General features: G+C 36.4%; 3 protein-coding genes across 3 annotated transcripts; all 3 read left to right on the forward strand.

Moving 5' to 3' along the window:
- Positions 1 to 1,694: 1,694 nt before the first annotated feature.
- LOC140760562 (STOREKEEPER protein-like) lies at positions 1,695 to 5,262 on the forward strand. The gene is made up of 2 exons (XM_073097566.1): positions 1,695 to 2,652; positions 4,936 to 5,262. The coding sequence occupies exon 1, from the start codon at positions 1,789 to 1,791 to the stop codon at positions 2,641 to 2,643; it is 855 nt and encodes a 284-aa protein (XP_072953667.1). The 5' UTR covers positions 1,695 to 1,788; the 3' UTR covers positions 2,644 to 2,652; positions 4,936 to 5,262.
- A 5,486-nt stretch (positions 5,263 to 10,748) lies between these two features.
- Positions 10,749 to 13,935, forward strand: LOC140760331 (WAT1-related protein At1g21890-like). The gene is made up of 7 exons (XM_073097253.1): positions 10,749 to 11,275; positions 12,108 to 12,170; positions 12,272 to 12,388; positions 12,476 to 12,713; positions 12,874 to 13,035; positions 13,121 to 13,272; positions 13,516 to 13,935. The coding sequence occupies exons 1-7, from the start codon at positions 11,085 to 11,087 to the stop codon at positions 13,685 to 13,687; spliced, it is 1,095 nt and encodes a 364-aa protein (XP_072953354.1). The 5' UTR covers positions 10,749 to 11,084; the 3' UTR covers positions 13,688 to 13,935.
- Positions 13,936 to 14,678: 743 nt separating this feature from the next.
- Positions 14,679 to 17,821, forward strand: LOC140760520 (transmembrane emp24 domain-containing protein p24delta3-like). Its single transcript, XM_073097518.1, has 4 exons — positions 14,679 to 15,020; positions 16,997 to 17,206; positions 17,300 to 17,376; positions 17,472 to 17,821. The coding sequence occupies exons 1-4, from the start codon at positions 14,826 to 14,828 to the stop codon at positions 17,614 to 17,616; spliced, it is 627 nt and encodes a 208-aa protein (XP_072953619.1). The 5' UTR covers positions 14,679 to 14,825; the 3' UTR covers positions 17,617 to 17,821.
- Positions 17,822 to 18,297: the final 476 nt, after the last annotated feature.

An 18,297-nucleotide genomic window follows, 5' to 3' on the forward strand; every position in this document is an offset into this window, starting at 1 on the left:
AAACCAAGGGGTAAACTGAAAAATGGGAAGCAAGGTGTAAACTGAAAAACAACCAACCTATATAGTATATGCTCAATTAGTTTTTGGCATGCACATGTAAGTTCCAAGAGATTCACAGGAATAACATGACATTGCCACCTAAGTTTGAAGCATTTCTCAGAGATGCATGAGCCTTGTAGTTAAAAAGGGTTGTTTGGTGGTTGGAATCTTTGGTCACTTTGAGTGACACCTGTTTTGGGGTTGTTTGGATAGCTTAAAACTTTTTGTATAAAAACCTAAAAAATTTAGGAGAAATTTTTTGTAAGATAGAAATTTTTTCTAAGTGAGAATTTGGATGAAAACTTTTAAAGATCATTTTCCCTTGGAAACACTAATTTTACAAAAATATAATACCCTCCCTTTCTTTTCTTTTTCACTCTTTTTATCCTCTCTCCCTCTCTGTCTATAGCCACCTTTCCTATCACCCCACCACCACCTTCCTCCACCTCTATATTCACCGCCACCACTTCCTACTCCACCCACTTCACCACCACCGCCTTCTTTTCCAACTTTTGTTCCACCCACCACCTCCTCCTTCGCCCACGACCCCTCCCCCTCCTACTTTTCCTTCTTCCTCCCTTCTCTCTTTCTAATTTTTTTTTTCCTCCAAAATTTTCTAAACTATTCAAATAAGATAGAGATGAACTAAATCAAAGGAAAATTTTAATATCGGATCCTAGATCATAGTGATATTTTTTTTAATTTCTATATACACTAAGAATTTTTTGGTAAAACATTCCTTATTCGTCCAAACAGGGCCTTAGGTCTAGAACTAAAAAAAGCATTGAACTCTAGCTTTGTTAGGATTCATCACCTCTTTTTTCTTCTTCCTCTAGATGAAATCTCCTCACCCAAACTAGCTAGGAGAGAGGAAGGTTTTTATCAAGATGGTCTTTTCTCGGTCATCTTATTCTCTCTCTCTTCTCCTATCTTCTTTCTCTTTCTTCGCCCTTTTTGTTTCTCTTTCCCTTCACGCGCAATTACTCGCCCTTCCTACCATTACTGTTCTAAGGCTGTCGACCTCAACCTCTCTTTACCGTCTCATGCCTAGCCGTCACCTCTCTTCCTCTTTCATTCTAGATTGTTAATGGTCAAACAACAAGGAGGTGGCGTCACATGTGTAGTCTCGACTCTGCTGCCCACTTTGTCCTGAGTGTCTTGCTGCTTTTTTTGCATCTACCGCGTCGCTATCATTGTCTTCAACACAACATCTCCATCGTCTCTCCCTCGCTATCTTCACCACTATGCTCCTCTCTCCTTCTCTCCTCCTCAACAAGGGTCATAGTAGAAAAGCATCCTTTTGATGGACCTCAAATTACAAGGACCATAAAAGCTGCACCGCTTATTCTAACTCAATTCTCTTAACCCGACTAAAAATCTTGGATAAGAATAATATGATATGTTTTCTTACCCTAAGTTTATAATACTCATTTGGCAAAGAATTTTTAAAATAAAGGAAACTTTATTTTAAAAAAAGTGTTAATAAAGGGGGAATTAACACAATTACATAAGCTTTTACAAATTTGGCTCATTTTCAAACTTTATCAGATCCGGATTGCATTCGTATCAGAAAAACGAACCAACCCGACCCATTTGCAGCGACTGCTACAATAGTACTACTACTACGGCTGCGACCGTTGCAACTTGCAATTCCTCTAAAGCACGCCAAAACTACCCAGTCCACAACCCCCCCACTCCCCTCCTCCTCTTCTTCTCTCTCCCCCTAATTCCAAGAGGAAGACGAGAAAGATGCCTTCAAAACGCTCCGCGAGCAAACCCCCGAACCCCAAATCTAAGAAGCTCAAGCCCTCCGATTCCAATTCTCATGAGAAATCCGCCGATTCCAGTCCCCAAGAGCCCAAATCCAAGATCTCCAGCCCCTCCTCCCAGCCCTCGCCCACGCCTTCGAGGAAGAGCGAGAGGAAGCGGAAGCCCCGCGAGTTCCCCGACACCGCCGCCGGGAGTAGCAATCTGGCGTCGCAGAAGCTGTGGACGGAGGCAGACGAGGTCGCGCTCCTCACCGGCGCCGCGACTTTCCGCAGCAGGACTGGATTGGCCCCGAGGCGACCTGACATGAGAGAGTTCTATGAGTCCATAAAGGGGTTGATTTCTCCCCACCTCGGCCAGGATAAGGTCTACTACAAGCTCAAGCGCCTCAAGGGCAAGTTCATGAAGACGACAGAGCCGCGTGATGAGCCCCACGAGCAGCTGGTGTACAAGCTGTCGGCCGAGCTCTGGGGCTCGGAGGACGACAACGAGGAAGAGGAGGAGGAGGAGGGAAATGGCGATGCTGATGCCGTGGAGGAGGCAGAGAATGGGGTAGAGGAGGACGAGGAAAGAGAGGAAGGCGAGGAAGAGGGGAATTCTTCGTGCCCGTTGCTGAGGGATGCGTTGGTGGAGTACTGGAAGGCAAATCCGCAATATTTGTCTGGGTTTTCGCTGGAGAAGGGGCTGAAGCTTATCGAGCCATCCGAGGCGAAGAGGCTGGAAGTGAAGTGGCGGAAGCAGCTGGAGGCGGAGTTGGTGTTGCAGATGAAGCGGCATGAGATCTTCAAGGAGGTTTATGGGTTGCTGATTAAGGGCCTGAAAGGCATGGGGCCATAGGTTCTCCAGGTATGATTGCAATTCTCTTTCTTTCTCCCAATGCGAATACTTGCAAGTCTAAGCATGATTAGATAACTTGACATTGGATTTAATTAATTTTTGTGCTTTCTATATATAGTTCTTGTTGCTTAGGTTTGCATGTTTAGATTGTATCAGCTATTTTTGTTATATTTGATATATTCTATATTGCCCATCTCATTGTTATGCATCTTTTCCTCTCTAAAAGCAATTTCCATCTGTAAATGTTCAATGATTGGATTGGTTGTTTTTATTTTCTGAGATGAGAAACTGTAACTACGTTAGTTTTTTTTTGCTTGGAATGCAAGTCTGTTTGTCAATTTATCTTAATAAGAATCCCTATCTTGGATCAAGTCTTGAATTCGTGCTAATCTCAAAGGGGAATCTAGCATCTTTATCTCTCATGCCTGCTTGGCATGACGGAGCCCCCTGATCTTGCAGAGGTTTGTGGCTGCAAGAGAAATCATCCATCGCTGAATCTCTCTTCTGCATGCTTGGTCTCAAGCAATTTCAAGTTTGTGGTCATAGTAGTTTGGATATATAAGTCAAATGGAGCATCAATGTTTTGAGGCATTTTCTTTTGTAGACATTTTTTTAGAGGGATGGAGTCATGTTATACCCAAGTATGTGTATTAGTGGATCATTTTGTACTATTCTCCTTGTTTAAGGATCGACCGTCTTCTCTTGACCAATGGTGTTTTTTGATTTAATAGAAGTATTTAAATAGTTTAATATTTAATATTCCTCAATTTGTGAATCATTGGTCCTTCTCATAAATTGATAATTTATTATGCCATCCCGATGTAGATATTTTGGAAATATGACTTTTAAAGGGACAAATCCAAAACAAGACCCATATGAATCCATATCAGTTTCTTCATCCATATGATAACTATTAATCTTAATATTTTTTTGCTTGTCTATAATTATATGTCACCCTGAGAGGTTTGTAGATGGTCAAAACCTTTAGAAACAATTAAAACTTTTCTTGGGGGATCAAAATATTTTTATGAAAAGTTCAAAACAATATTGAGTAATGAGTAACTATACCGGCATAACATCTATTAGCTTATGTGGTTTATATTCTCCAGTCAGCATATGGTTCTACAATCTACAGCTATCAAGTAGACAATGGCATATAGATGCGTCAAACTGTGAAGGATAGATTAGAGCTGCCTCTGTGCTCTCACCATTTACTTGCTATTTGTTAAATGCTTAACAATACTAACTAAATATAAAGTGTCTGACAAGGACATGCTAGTTCTTTCTATCTCCCTCCTCTCTTATCCTGTGCTCACCAAGACGAATGAAGTTAGAAGATATGGACCTCTCCTCTCCATGAGTTGGTGGCCCAGATTTTGCCCCGAGTCAGTAAAATCTCAATTTATGTTTGTGTCCGTTACATATAATCAATTCATGATTTATGCTGTATGTATATTCTGTTGGACATACCGACTACCTATAGATCAGAATCTAAAGGCAGTTTAGTTGTTGCTTCATTGTTTATCTTTTATGGAAGTTGTATTATATTTTAACTATATGTTTCTATTGGCAGTCTATTGGAGCATGCTACCTTCTGTTTTCGTAATCCATTCTATACAATATTGTAGATACGCTTAGTATGGGATTATTCATTCTGGTTATTTTATCTTGACTATCGTATGCTTTTTCTTCATTTTCCACATGACTGTCTTAAACTTGTCTCATTATTAGTCCAAGATCCTATTAGATTGTCAAGGTAACTTTTATGGAGAGGATAATGATTGCTAGTTTATTCATTACATCTAATCTTCTACACTGTATATATGTTTTCAACCCAGGAACAAGTTATTGATACATGTAACTAAAATGGGATCGAGTTATTTTTTCTGATATACACGCACAAAATCTTTTAGCTTCCACATCATTAGGTTCTGGATGAAAAGATTCTCTCTTAATCTAGCACCTTTTTGGTTTTAACTTTATTATCATCTTTATGTATTTTAATTGCTTCAATAAGCAGTTTGAATAATTTTCCTTGTATATATAGAAACTCCCTGAAGGTCATATCTGGATGAGCCTTATACAAGCTAGCGTGTTCTCATATGCTTGTGAACTTTCTTATATGAACCTGTCCTTGAGTTGCTGTTTTATCAGCTTTTGATTAATCCAAGTTTGTGAAGAGCCGCTTATCATTTATGTTGAACTTTCTTATTTTGTTCATGTGATAAAGCTCCTTTGCTTTTATTATGTCAAACTATTTTGGTTTTTACCATTGTACTACTTTGATTATAGGTAAGGTGTAGCTGGCTGGTGTACATAAGACCAGTTTGCTTTTTATGGACAGATCAAATCAAACCCTTCTGTCCTTAGTTGCTGATTTGAGGATGCTTAACATTTATATCAAGATGCTCCGAAAAGTTGGATGAAATTAACTTTGATGTGGATACAAGTGATGTAGGTAAAAGTTTTCGGTGATCTGTATTAACAATTTAGAGAAAAGATGTTTCCTTTTCTTGACTTCCCTTGCAGCCAGTAGAGTACTGAGGTAGTAGTATGGACATCATCAGATGTGACTTGATGGATGATTTAATGGGATTTCTTCCTTGTTTGTGTGCATCATTGACTTCGCATGGCAATATTTGTTGTTGATTAACAGAATGGAGATGACATGATCATGTAGTTTGGTTGTGAAAGGCAGCTAGTGAATTCAATGTCTCAAAATTTACTTTCATTAGAATATAACGTGCATATTATTGAGTTTGCCTTTCTACAATCTGCCTTTCTACATTCCATTAGTGAAGCGGATGTGTAAGTACACATTTCATGGATCTTGAAACAGTTCCATTGATCAACTCTTCAATGAAAAAGTCATTGAATGTGTTTCTTAGAATCTCTTTTGGAACAAAAGGGAGTCTTAGTTATCATGAATCATGTGCCTAATAGCTATCTTGTAGGTTATTGGAACATTTTCTGATTCATGTTCTGCTGGCTAGTTAATTGTTCTCTGAATTCGCAGAATAGTTTGTAAATATTATTGACCCGACTTGTTCTTAGATTTTGTCAAAATAGTTTTGGAAATAGTATAGATCATTGACATTTATAATTCCTAACCGTCCATTGACTTCTTTGGAAACATTTCTGTCACAGTAGTACCAGATAACGTTGTCATTAGGTGTCAATCAGATCATGATTGCTATTGTTCACTAATTACTGCTTTCTGAATGTTTTCATATTTCTTAAAATTTAATATGGACGAATCTATAGAACTACATATTTCTTATACTTTGCAATTTATTCATTACCAGTGTAATCTTATTAAGCACTTTCTGCTTCCTTTTTCTTTTTCTTTTTTTTTTCTTCTCAGCATATGTTAGCAGCTGTATATTAGAATCAATCATCATATATTTCTTGTAAATTAGAGGATAATTTACCCTAGTAATTGGAAAGGTATGCATGTTATATATTCACGTCGAAGGTGCAGCGTTCTAATTTTTTATTTAAACAAAACGAATCCTTATAATTTAGGGCCTGCTGAACTCATAACTGTATGCTGCTTTCAAAATGTGCAACAAATAAACGCATCAAAATGCATTAGCATCAGGAAAGGGAAAAATAAATAAATTTTGTCACTAGGTGCTGCTTTCAAATCATATTCTCTTTTTATAGACGAAAGGTAGAATCCAATTATATTAGAAAGGAGGTAGAATGCTGCAAAGAGGGGGAGGAAAGTCACTGGTTACAAAGCTACTTTTTCTCTCTTTCCAAATAGAAATTTCTATTATCCTTATTTTTCTTCTCTTTCCAGAATTTTCACAAAGACCGTCAACAATATTTACATACCTTGCAGATTGACTTATAAAATAAGGGAGAAATCTTGACTTCGGATGTACTTGGGATGAAAGTTTTTCTTTTGAACTTATTCAATTTTTGGTCTTCGATTTTAAGTTTACAGCGCGTGTTTTCCGACTTTTGTTAAACAATCATTTTGTCCCAGTGGTATATTCAGTGATCGACACGTTCATGTGCTTATTTCATCTAGATGACATCCAAGCTTAGCTATACTGCCACCAGTGGAAGAAAGAGGTTCCCAAGTCCAATTAACAAGTAACATATATGCTTAGGCAGTTAAAGAATCACAACCATTGTTAGTCCACACTAATTAAATCTAAAGACGCTTTTCTATTTTGATTGGCTGACTCAAAAGTAGGATAAATATCAATTTTCGTAGTAGTAGTAGTTCGTCATACTCTATTTCCCTTACGAGCATTTCCATCATAATTTATACAGAATTAGGAACTTAATTTTCCAAATAAACCAATGGATATAAGTCACTTTTAACCATCTGAGCATTATCTTTAAGGTTTAGAAATAGTTCTTATCGTAACGTCATATGATAACGTCATATGATATTCCTCTCTTAGTACCTTACTTACTAGCTTAAATTTAGATTAATTTAATTATCTAACATAGTATGAAAGTTACTTCTGTTAAGGCCACCAGTTTAAACCTCACCCAGACCAACTAATATCATCTTTTATTATCTATTAAAAGAAGTCATATTCTCTCTTATTCATCATCCGTCCACGTGTAATTTATCGGATTGCACATGAGAGAACGTGTCATGACACGATATACCAGACAAGACAAGATGTAGTTAGTAGATTAACAGATAGAAAATCTATGATCGTGATCAAATTAAAGCTATCCAGGTCCTGTGATAATGGTAGGTGTTAGCTTTTGTCTATTATGGTGCTTAATAAGCTTGCATTGATGCAAATGGTGCAGTTGGAAGATGACACACAGATTCCTACTGAACTAAAGGACTATAGATTCTTGTCCAGATGTCCTCTCAAAAAGGAGATTCCATTCGTTTGCTTCCAGATATTCTGGGCCTGGAAATCCAACGTGTCATCAGAAGGAAAGGGACCTACTTCCACGTCAGATCTGAGCAGGAAACATCCAGCAAATTCTTGCTTAACTCCTTTTAAGAGTAGCCTTTTGTTGTGGTGATCGATGGATCATCAATGGCTCAGTAGTCAGTAGTTTACTCAACTCATACTGATAGAATGAGACTATTTTCATGATCAAAACTTTCTAGGTGGGGGAAAAGCCATGATATATATTAGTTCGTTACTTAACGGCTTAAGTTTTTAGGGAATCTATCATCTAATATAGTATTATAATAACAATTTTTAGGTGCCATATCTGAATATAAATGCATTATAGATATTATTATTGTAGTGCTTAACAATTAATAATTTTTAAAGAAATTGATTATATAAGAATGAAAGAGGTCCTTGTTACTGTCGTGCACTCCATTGATCCAGTATATTTATTTTAGGACTTGCAAGTGTATTTTGACTTAAGACTTCGATTGGTAGAGCAGGTAGATGGATTAATCGAACGTTGGTTTTTTTATTATATTTATATTCGATATCCCAGCACTCATTCTCATTTTTAGACTTAGAGATATTTTGATAGACTGGAGAAATAAATTTGATTTAAATAAATAGGTGAATATTCTTAAACAACATATATTTGATAGGATTTAAGTTTTATGATCTCTACTTCAGTATTATATAAGATCTAGTTAGTTTTTATATTTTGTATTTTGATGGGATTCAAGATACCAATAGGAGGGGAAAAAAAATTAAAAAAATATATACCAATGGGGTGTAATCGAGCCTAATCCTAATTAAACTTGAATTGAAAATAATTTCAAATCTGTATTTATGATAAACCTTGAAATAAAATCATTTCAATTAAAGTCAAATTCGAGCTTGAGTCTAAACAAGTCGATCACTAAGTAATAAACAATTCAAACTAAATTTCGAGCCCGATCAAGTTCGAATTAGATTAAGCTTAATTTAAGCTAAAATTAAGCATAAAATAAGGTGTAATTTAAAAATATAAACTAATAATATTAATTATTCATATATTTAAAAAAGATATGATATGATCATAACTAAATCTATAAGATCAGAATATATAGTAGTATACTTAAGAAAATTTTAGAATATTACATAAGCATCTTATGGTATAGAAATTATTACTCATATATATATATATATATATATAATTATTTTGAGTCTTATCATGTCGGCTCATTATTAAGATTAACTTGAAATTATTTTAGAGTCTATTTTGAAGATCGAGCTCAAGTCAGCTCAATTTTGAGCCAACCTTGATGGAGCCTTATCGAGCCGACTGAGCACGAGCCGGCTTGAATATTTTTGACAGCCCTAGACACCAGCAAGGAAACCATACTAGACTCTAGTAGACTATTTGGATGACATCACCTCCTGCTCACACAATCTAGAATTTTTTTAAGGTTTCCTTCTTCTTTGCATACATACCCTTCAAAATCTTTATATTTACTTATATATCCCTTTAAATTTGGTATATATTTGTCTCAAAAGATGAAACTATCCTTATTTTTTCTATTAAATTATTGAGATATCGGATGGATATCTATGCAAATAATATATATTTAGAGGGCATACATATAAATATCAATTTTGAAGGGCATATAAATAAATAAGAGATTTCGAAATAGCACCCTGTATTTTACATGTATTATAATATAGGGAATTTAAAAAAAAGTCCCTATATTATGAACTTTTTATGATTCGAACCCTACTTAATTAAAAACATTATGTGTTTACCAAAGATTTTAATACCAAGAGTTAACTTAACTCATCTCAGCCTACCAGATAAGGAATATGTTACTTTATTCACCTATTATGGCAATTAATAAGGAAGAAAAGGTCAGTCAATAATCAATATCCAAACAATAGCCATGGAAAAAGAATTATTATTTTATTTGTATCATTTTTTAGGGATACTTTTTATTAGCATTATTGTATTGAGCTCATACTTAACTAGGAATATCAAATAAATATATATTTTTTAGGGACTTTTTTTATAAAAAATTTTGGGTGCAAATTTTGCTATAATTTAACCTTTTTCTTTTGTTGTTGAGAAAATCACGCATTGTATAGAAGTGGCCTATTTGAAGGTTGTTTTGCAGCAAGAATGATGTGAGAAGTACATCAAACGTAATGGCCATCTAGAAGAGAAGCATGCATCTCAACCTAGCCCCTAGTTTTCATACTCGTTACCACTAATTACAACCAATAAAAAAAAAAACTCGTAAATCGAATTTTAATAAAAATATTAATCCGATTCATCTCCAATCCAGCCAGAGAGCGTTAGTGAATTCATGATTAGATTAGCTCCATGCATTACTCCATTAATCACAAAGGATCCGATGTGTATACCATTAATTAAATACATCATTAAAGTCTCCTAAGTGTGCTTTAAGAAGCAAGATACGAGTTCGCAACGAAGACTCGGAGCCGTGAAGAAGATTTATATTAATCTACAAACGAACTTTAATTACCTTACTAATAATGTTCCAAAGTAATGCTTACACACACACACACACACATGTGTATATATATATTAAATATTCTGGAACAGCTCGTTCGTTTACCATTCAGCTAGCTTTTTCACTCCAATTTACCAAACCAGTGGCATCTCAAGATGTGTCTGTGGTCTGCCATGGGATGCAATCCTAACAGGAGAGCACCACTAAGCAATTGAGAGCTAGCTCAAACGCATCAATGCATCAGCATGCACTAAGCTTGGTGGACGCCTCTATTCGTTTCCTTAGAAAATTAAAGTAAGAGAATATTTTGCATATACCTCCCTAAGTTTAGGTGAATTCATATTGTAGTTTCGCTGCTCCCGTAAATTATAACTGCAAATAAATTAAATAATTATATTTTGGTGAAATAAGTATGTATTGGGAGAGAGAAAATGTATAGTGGCTTAGTGATGTAAAAAAAAATATTTGAGGAAGGCGAAGGGATTTTTTTTGTTCAAATTGGTAACACGTATAAATTTAAAAGTAAAAAGGAAAAACAAGGTTCAAAATGTAAACATGCTTCAATAAATGGCGTAATATGCAAATTTCCACCCCAAAAAAAGTATCATGCACCCCGAGTGCACTGCCCACCCTCACGGTCGAATTGTTTAACCATAAAAAAGGAAGAGAAATTTGGAGCTTTCTCAGCGCATATCTCTAAAGGGGTAGTGCCCACTGCCCAGGACAATCACCTCACCCTTCGCCCTAGAAAAAATAGACTCTCTCTCTCTCTCCCTCCTTTCCTTTATGCGTAGTATGATCTATGGGAATTAAGGATATTAGGGTGGTCAAATGGATTATCTGCTGGTGCTCTTTGTCTACCTCCTATAAAAGGCATGGCAGCCTCATACATTCTTCTCCACAGCCTCCATACATTCTTCTCCACAGCCTCTGAAGGTATATATAGAGAGAGAGAGGGGGGGAAGAGAAGTTCTAGGACTTGAGATTGTATCGAAGAGAGTGTCACTGTGGAGTAAGAGAGAGAGAGAGATATATATATATATATCTAGAGATGTCTCTGGGAAAGGTAATGAACGAGTTGAAGCCATACATGGCTATGGTGCTGCTGCAGTTCGGGTTTGCCGGCATGTACGTTATCTCGGTGGCGTCCATCAAGAAAGGCATGAACCACTACGTCCTCGTCGTCTACCGGAACATCGTCGCCACCGTTGTCATGGCCCCTTTTGCACTCTGGGTTGAGAGGTCTCTCTCTCTCTCTCTCTCTCTCTCTCTCTCTCTCTCTCTCTCTCTCTCTCTCTCTCTCTATATATATATATATATACTTTTTGGTTTTTTTGCCATGTTAGTAGTGGATATATTATATCTAGCTTGTACATGAAATGGTGAGGAGGACTGGACTCTGAATATTCATGCATGCCCATGCAAGAATTTTGAGAAACGCTAGGGCTCTAAACATTAAAAAGGACTATTAATTAGAATTCTATATACACCAACTGTACAAAAAAATAAGGGGCTAGATAGCAAAAATGTTATATAGTTTTTTTTAAGCTTAAGAGGGGATGTCCCTCCCACACCCTTGTAGAGTTTCTTGTAATTAATTAATATTTCCTACGTGATAGAGGTAATTGTGTAATATTATATTATAAAAGTAGATTCGTTAGACCAAATTTGAGTTAATATTCCATGGGAGCCTTCACCTGATGTGGCCATTACTAATAAGGGATTATTTTAATAGCTAAGAATATGGAATCAATGGTGTGACATAACTTCTTCAACAATTTTCTTGATCAGACTAATGTTTTAAACTTTTAATTAGTTTACATTGGTGCATGCAAAGATAAGTATTACATATCATTACCTATACTCTCCTTGTCATAATCCATCACCTAATAGGCCAGGATGTCTCTTTTTTTCCCACTATGTGTCAATAGTGGGTCCACATAGGTTTCCATGATAAGGTTGTTCTTTCTGAATTGATTCCTAGCTCTTGATCAGACATTAATTTAATCACAAGTTAAAGATTAATAAAATACCAGCTCTATTCACCTTTTCATCTCTTCTGTTTCTCCAACAGGAAAGTGAGGCCCAAAATGACAATCTCCATCTTCCTCAAGATTATGGCACTTGCTTTACTTGAGTACTGAACTCTATCTCCCTTATCCAAATTGCAACTTAGTTATAGATATATATATTCCAATAAGTATCTTACTATAGATACTGCTAATTTTTCCATGGCAGGCCTGTGCTTGACCAGAACTTCTACTACATGGGAGCAAACTTGACCTCAGCTGGCTTTGGGGCTGCTCTGTATAACATGCTTCCTGCCTTCACCTTCCTACTGGCCATAATCCTAAGGTAATTAATTAGTTCATAACCATCTTGTTAATTACTCCTTGATAGTTTTACACATTCATTGTGATCAAAACTCGTGCATGCTCTTAGGATTGAGAAACTGGTTGTAAGGCAACGACGAAGCCAAGCGAAGATCGTCGGAACGATTGTTACGGTGATCGGTGCACTGCTCATGATAATCTACAAGGGTGCAGTCATTGAGTTCCCATGGTCCAAACCAAAAAGCCACAATACCACTGAAGCTGGCCACAGCAGTGGCAACTGGCTCAAGGGAACTATCATGCTGATAGGGAGTTGCTTCTGTTGGTCTGCCTTCTTCATCGTACAAGTAATCAACATCCCAAAGCACCACAAAATTTAATTACACTACTCACTGCTTTATAACTTGATTGGTTGATCTAAAAGTTTCAAACCAAATGCTTAAACTGTTAGTTAATAGATCGACAATGTATGTATATACCTTTAAACGTATACCTTTTCTTGTGCAGTCTAACACACTTCAGTCGTACCCTGCTGAGCTCTCACTGACCACCTTGATATGCTTCATGGGCGCTGTGATGAGCGGCGCGCTTGCCCTCATCATGGAGCACGGCAATGCGAAGCCCTGGATCATTGGCGTCGACATGCGGTTGCTCACCGCCGTCTACGCTGTAAGATTACTGCAAATTCTTTGATGCCATAGCAATGAAGAGATGAAAGATATTTAAGTTCATGATCAATTGGTTTCTTCTACAGGGAGTGGTGTGCTCTGGTGTGGCCTACTATGTGCAAGGGCTAGTGATGAAGCAAAGAGGTCCAGTTTTTGTGACTGCTTTTAACCCCCTCTGCATGATCATAACTGCTGTCTTGGGCTCCATAATCTTATCAGAAGAGATCACTGTAGGAAGGTATGTCTCAACTCTTTTAACCCTTATTGATGAGAAATATTAGTGCCAAAACCGTTAGTTTTGGATGTACAATTCAGCAGTTACAACTTAATCTGAATCACAAGGAATTTAAAAAGTTTGAAATACATGCATGAGATAAATTAAAATGGGACCAACCAAAGAAGACAAACTATAATTTGTCAGTAAATCTACCATGCTAATTATAATGCCTTTTTGTTGTTGTTCTTCTTCTTCTTTTTGTAGTGTAATTGGTGCAGTTATCATAGTTATTGGGCTTTACTCCCTCATATGGGGCAAGAGCAAGGATCATTTGACCCAGTCATCAGAGAGCAGTGGAAACAAGGGAGCAACTGAGCTGCCAATTGCTACACTTCGTGCTGACAAAGTGGAGATCACCAATTATACTGCCGTATAGAAATGTTTGAGCATATACGAGACCATGCATCTTTAATTTGTTTGCACTCATAGTGCAGTCCTTGCGTGAATTCTACTATTGTTAAAGTATGCATAAAAAATAATTTTTGTGACGGTATTTTTGCTCTCGAGTTGTCGAAAAGAATGTAGTAGATCGATGTCATGAATAAAGCCATGCATCAATGTGTTGTTGGCTTGCCATCCGATTGTGCTGCACTATTTTTAATGTCAATCTGATGTGTTTTAATATCTTATTTATTGCCTCCCTTCCCTTGTTGGCCCACTTAATGTTATTATTTTAAAAAAATTGTAGCTTTTTATTATTTATAAATTAAATTTTATAATTCAGTGAATATATATGGAAAACGTCTTAAGTTAGAATTTAACTAATATTGTGAGAATATTCGGGTAAGTAAAAAAAATTTATTTCTAAAATAATTAAAATACCTTTATTTCTAAAATGACTAAAATATCCTGACTTGATTAAAATATTTTTGTAATTCTTTTTAATTAATAGATATAATAGTATTTTCTGTCTATATTTACTAAATTATAGAGCTAAATTTATAAATAGTAAAAACATAATGCTTAAACTTACAATTTCACTAAAAAATAAATGTTATATACAAATTTTCTCCTATGCATCTTTGTAGAGTTGTAACTAATTTACTAGAATGTTTGTAAAGTGTTTATAACCATCTAAACTATAAAGTCTAAACTATAAAGAAAATCTAAGCAAAATGTGTCAAATGACTATTTTAACATTAATTTTACTCTCTTTCTTTGATCTAAAAATATAGTTTCTAATACGTCTAAAATTAATCACGAGATAGGTTTATGTTATATTTTTAATAAAAGAATCTAAATAATAACTAACGGAACATTTGTAAAAAGACTACTAATTTAGAAAAAAAATGTGATCCATTGATGATAGATCCGAAGATCCATCAGCTAAACATAGCCCGGGCCATGAAATGGATGCATATCTAAAATATTAAATCGACCTGCCTCCCAAAATACCAACCCCGTGACTAAAATTCTTGTGCCTTTCTTCTCCGGCGAGTCTCGAAGAGATCCGATAGATCCTGGTGGGAGATCGAGAGGAAAAGAGGAGGATATAAGACAAGTAAGAGCCCTAGATGGCTCGCGGTGCGGTGGTGGTTCTGGGGCTGTGGTGGTTGGCTATGGGCGGCGCGAGCGCGGTGTGGCTGGACTTGCCGGCGTCGGGTACCAAGTGCGTGTCGGAGGAGATCCAGCCAAACGTGGTTGTGCTCGCCGAATACTCCCTCGTGTTAGAGGATCACTCGCCTGGCCACCCCACCATCGGCGTCAAGGTAATAACCCTACTCCTTTCAATTTGTTTTCTCTATGGAATATTTGGCTTGCTTTTGTCAACTTAGGATCCGTGATTGATGGGGGATTTAAGCTGGGATCTCGATTTTTGAAGGATTTGCTTGGTAAATAGGGAAAAGAATTCTGATTTTGGGAGTTCGGGTTGTTGATCGAGGTTGTGGAGCCCCTTAAATTGATTGAGGTATCGGGAGAATTGGTGTATTTTATGATAGATAAAGAAGTGAAACTTGATTGTGTTTGGAAGATTTAAGGATCTTACTCGCATGGAAACTAGGATGTTATCTTGGTAATACCTATAAGAGTGATAACTTCAAGTCCATTTGATTCTATTGTTTGGAAATTGAGATTTATCATATGCGGCAATTGCATCAGCAGCACATATCTAGGTTTTTAAAGATTGGTCGCCGTTATGAACTAAAAGTGGCTGCTTTGCTGTCCTTATAACTTTGATATCTAAAAAAATTGAGAGAAAAAGGTGGAATGAATTGCAACAGAAACCCTAAGGTTGAGCTATGAGAAATGACTGGGAGATCACCCGAGGTGGACGTTGTTGGAGGAAGGTTAGAAGAGGGATAGATTCATGGGTGAGAAAGGGAAGGCAGAAACCACTAGGTAACTCTGAAGGTGGGGGACACTAGATCATTATTTCCTTTATTCGAGCCAATCACATGGCATCTATCACATAGACACTATAATTGTTCAACATATATTGTTGGAACATCTAAAGTCCAATGGGCATTGGAACTACCCTAAAATTTACATAGTTAATCTGTATAGAGTTCATATGTTAAAATGTGGAATTTCACAGTGCTGCTTAGCTGTAGAAGCTAGATTCAGTGACAAGATATGTGCTAGCACCAACTTTATAGCATATCTGATTCTTAAATAAGAAATTAAAATTAATTTCGGGATTAATTTGCTAGAAAATGCATGAATTTGTGTTACTCAATTCACAAACATTACTTAACTTTGACCCTTTACACTATTTCAGTCCAGATTGTTTTAGGAACTTGATTTCTTACTCAAAACCAGTCTCCCTTCCATCCACAGCTGGATCCAGTAGAATCATGCTTGATCTGAATTTTAAGATTGTAATGGAGCCTCGGATATAATTGAAATTTGCACGGGAAATTTCAATCTTTGATATTTAGAAAGCGGTGACTATATGTGAGAATCTGCATCTTGATTGCATCAATGTAAGCTGAAGTCAGAAAGGTTGCTCTTTGTGTGTGCTTTATCATTGGTTAGTACTACAATTTTAGAACTACAATTCTGCCTGATTAATTTTCCAAGTAAGTTGCCTGATTAATTTTCTTCTGCATGGTGGATCTCATTTATTTGTGAAGAGGTCATGATAATAATGATGGGAACAGTTGATGGTGAATACATGCCAATATTTTCTATCTATATGTATAGAGAATACATGCCAATAGTTTCCATACTTATTTTGCAAAATGTAATCGATACTTTGTAAATGGATAGGAATTTGAAATATCTATATTTTCTATTTTAGATTGAACATTTCATGGATCTAGATGGCTTTGAGTGGTATTTGCGTATTTAAGTGTGCAGTAGTTGGGCGCAGTATCTTATTCTCAGACATGTTTATAATAAGAACACAACTTATGGTGTTAATCCTTTCATCCTCTGAGGTACTATTTGTGGTGAGCATTGTAATACTGAACATGAGACTGAAAGTAATTATATTACTGTGATAATGGGAAATGTGTGCAAAGGAGATCACTCAATTCTCCAAGCCATTGTGTATAGACTTGTTGATTTAGTGAGTTAACCCAAGCGTATTCGATTTTAGCGATAAGCATGTTACTCTGAGTACACTTGATTTTACATGAATCCAGTTGGTATAAAGCTTCTTATGCTGGTAGGATGATATGATTATTTATTTATTTATTTTGCAAACACATATGGGCCTTATATTGCTTCATGGAATTTACAGGTTACCTCACCATATGGGAACACTTTACATCACAAAGAAAATGCGACAGTAGGGCAATTTGCATTCACAACTACAGAATCTGGCAACTACTTGGCATGTTTCTGGTTAGATAGTGCTGAGAAAGGAGTAGGGACAAGTGTAAACCTTGACTGGAAAATTGGAATTGCAGCAAAGGACTGGGATTCTGTTGCTAGGAAAGAGAAGATTGAGGTGAAATACTCACAGAGCCTAAGTTATTCCCATTACCTGTATTATTTGTTCTGAGTTTTGACTACAAATGATCTTTGAACTTACTAATTCTAGGGAGTCGAGCTAGAGTTGAGGAAATTAGAAGCAGCAGTGGAGGCTATTCATCATAACCTGTTGTATCTCAAATCCAGGTAAAAAATCTATAATTTTCCAACATGATTTGCTCCTCTACCATAACATCTTGCAGAATAAATGGCTAACTTTTACGTTCAATCTGTGGGTGCAGGGAAGCAGAGATGAGGGAAGTGAGTGAGAAGACCAATTCTAGGGTTGCATGGTTCAGTATTATGTCCCTTGGTGTTTGCATCATTGTCTCCGTTTTGCAGTTGTGGCACCTACAGGGGTTTTTCCGAAAGAAGAAACTTATTTAGATGGTTTCTTGATAATGTGACCCACGGTTCCATTTTATTTCTGAGACTACATAGAATTTTTGTCATATCTTTGTCAAACATTTTCCATATGCAGAATTTTTCCCATGATCCCAAACTTTGTACGACTTCTGCAACAAGGAATGTCGATCTGAGAAGGCCCTGCATGCTTCTTTATTACGTAACTTTTGAACTTGCCGTTGTTTGATCTCCTTTTCTTGTCATGATTTATGTGGATAGTGGTTCAACTTTCTTCAAATCTAGAGCAAATTAAATCTCATCATACAAATGGGGCCCCTATGGAAAGCAAAGATGAGGCTTTTATTTTTTCTCTGGCATGCCACCAGTGCATCGGAATGATATGCCTATCATGGGGCTGCTATTGCTCTTAGATTGATTATCCATTCAGATAAGGAGCCCTGACAATATTCAATTCTCTGTACGCACTAAATTAGTTCCGATTTGCCTTTTCTCTTTTTCTTCTTCAGTCTAGCCTCTTTTGGATCAGGAGTTTATTATTTCATCTAATTTTCTCTCGTATTGTTCGGAGGAACTAAAGTTGATCTTAAAAGAGCAACGAGTTCCTAGCTTGCTATGTGGCAATCCACTTGCAATCTCTGCAGAAGACAAAACATTGATTGTATGCTCATTGTTTATCATAGTACAACCTCCAGATGCCTATAT

This window comes from Typha angustifolia, chromosome 5 (assembly GCF_048772165.1).
Source record: "Typha angustifolia cultivar Huaian chromosome 5, ASM4877216v1, whole genome shotgun sequence".
NCBI lineage: Eukaryota > Viridiplantae > Streptophyta > Magnoliopsida > Poales > Typhaceae > Typha > Typha angustifolia.

What these genes read in the sequence shown, in the direction of transcription:
- LOC140760520 (XM_073097518.1), top strand. Translation starts at nt 14,826, where the DNA reads ATGGCTCGCGGTGCGGTGGTGGTTCTGGGGCTGTGGTGGTTGGCTATG. An exon ending in ACCCCACCATCGGCGTCAAG is followed by an intron (nt 15,021 to 16,996) that starts GTAATAACCCTA and finishes TGGAATTTACAG; the next exon opens with GTTACCTCACCATATGGGAA. An exon ending in CTGTTGTATCTCAAATCCAG is followed by an intron (nt 17,377 to 17,471) that starts GTAAAAAATCTA and finishes CTGTGGGTGCAG; the next exon opens with GGAAGCAGAGATGAGGGAAG.
- LOC140760331 (XM_073097253.1), top strand. Translation starts at nt 11,085, where the DNA reads ATGTCTCTGGGAAAGGTAATGAACGAGTTGAAGCCATACATGGCTATG. An exon ending in TTTGCACTCTGGGTTGAGAG is followed by an intron (nt 11,276 to 12,107) that starts GTCTCTCTCTCT and finishes TTTCTCCAACAG; the next exon opens with GAAAGTGAGGCCCAAAATGA. An exon ending in CTGCCTTCTTCATCGTACAA is followed by an intron (nt 12,714 to 12,873) that starts GTAATCAACATC and finishes TTTCTTGTGCAG; the next exon opens with TCTAACACACTTCAGTCGTA.
- LOC140760562 (XM_073097566.1), top strand. Translation starts at nt 1,789, where the DNA reads ATGCCTTCAAAACGCTCCGCGAGCAAACCCCCGAACCCCAAATCTAAG.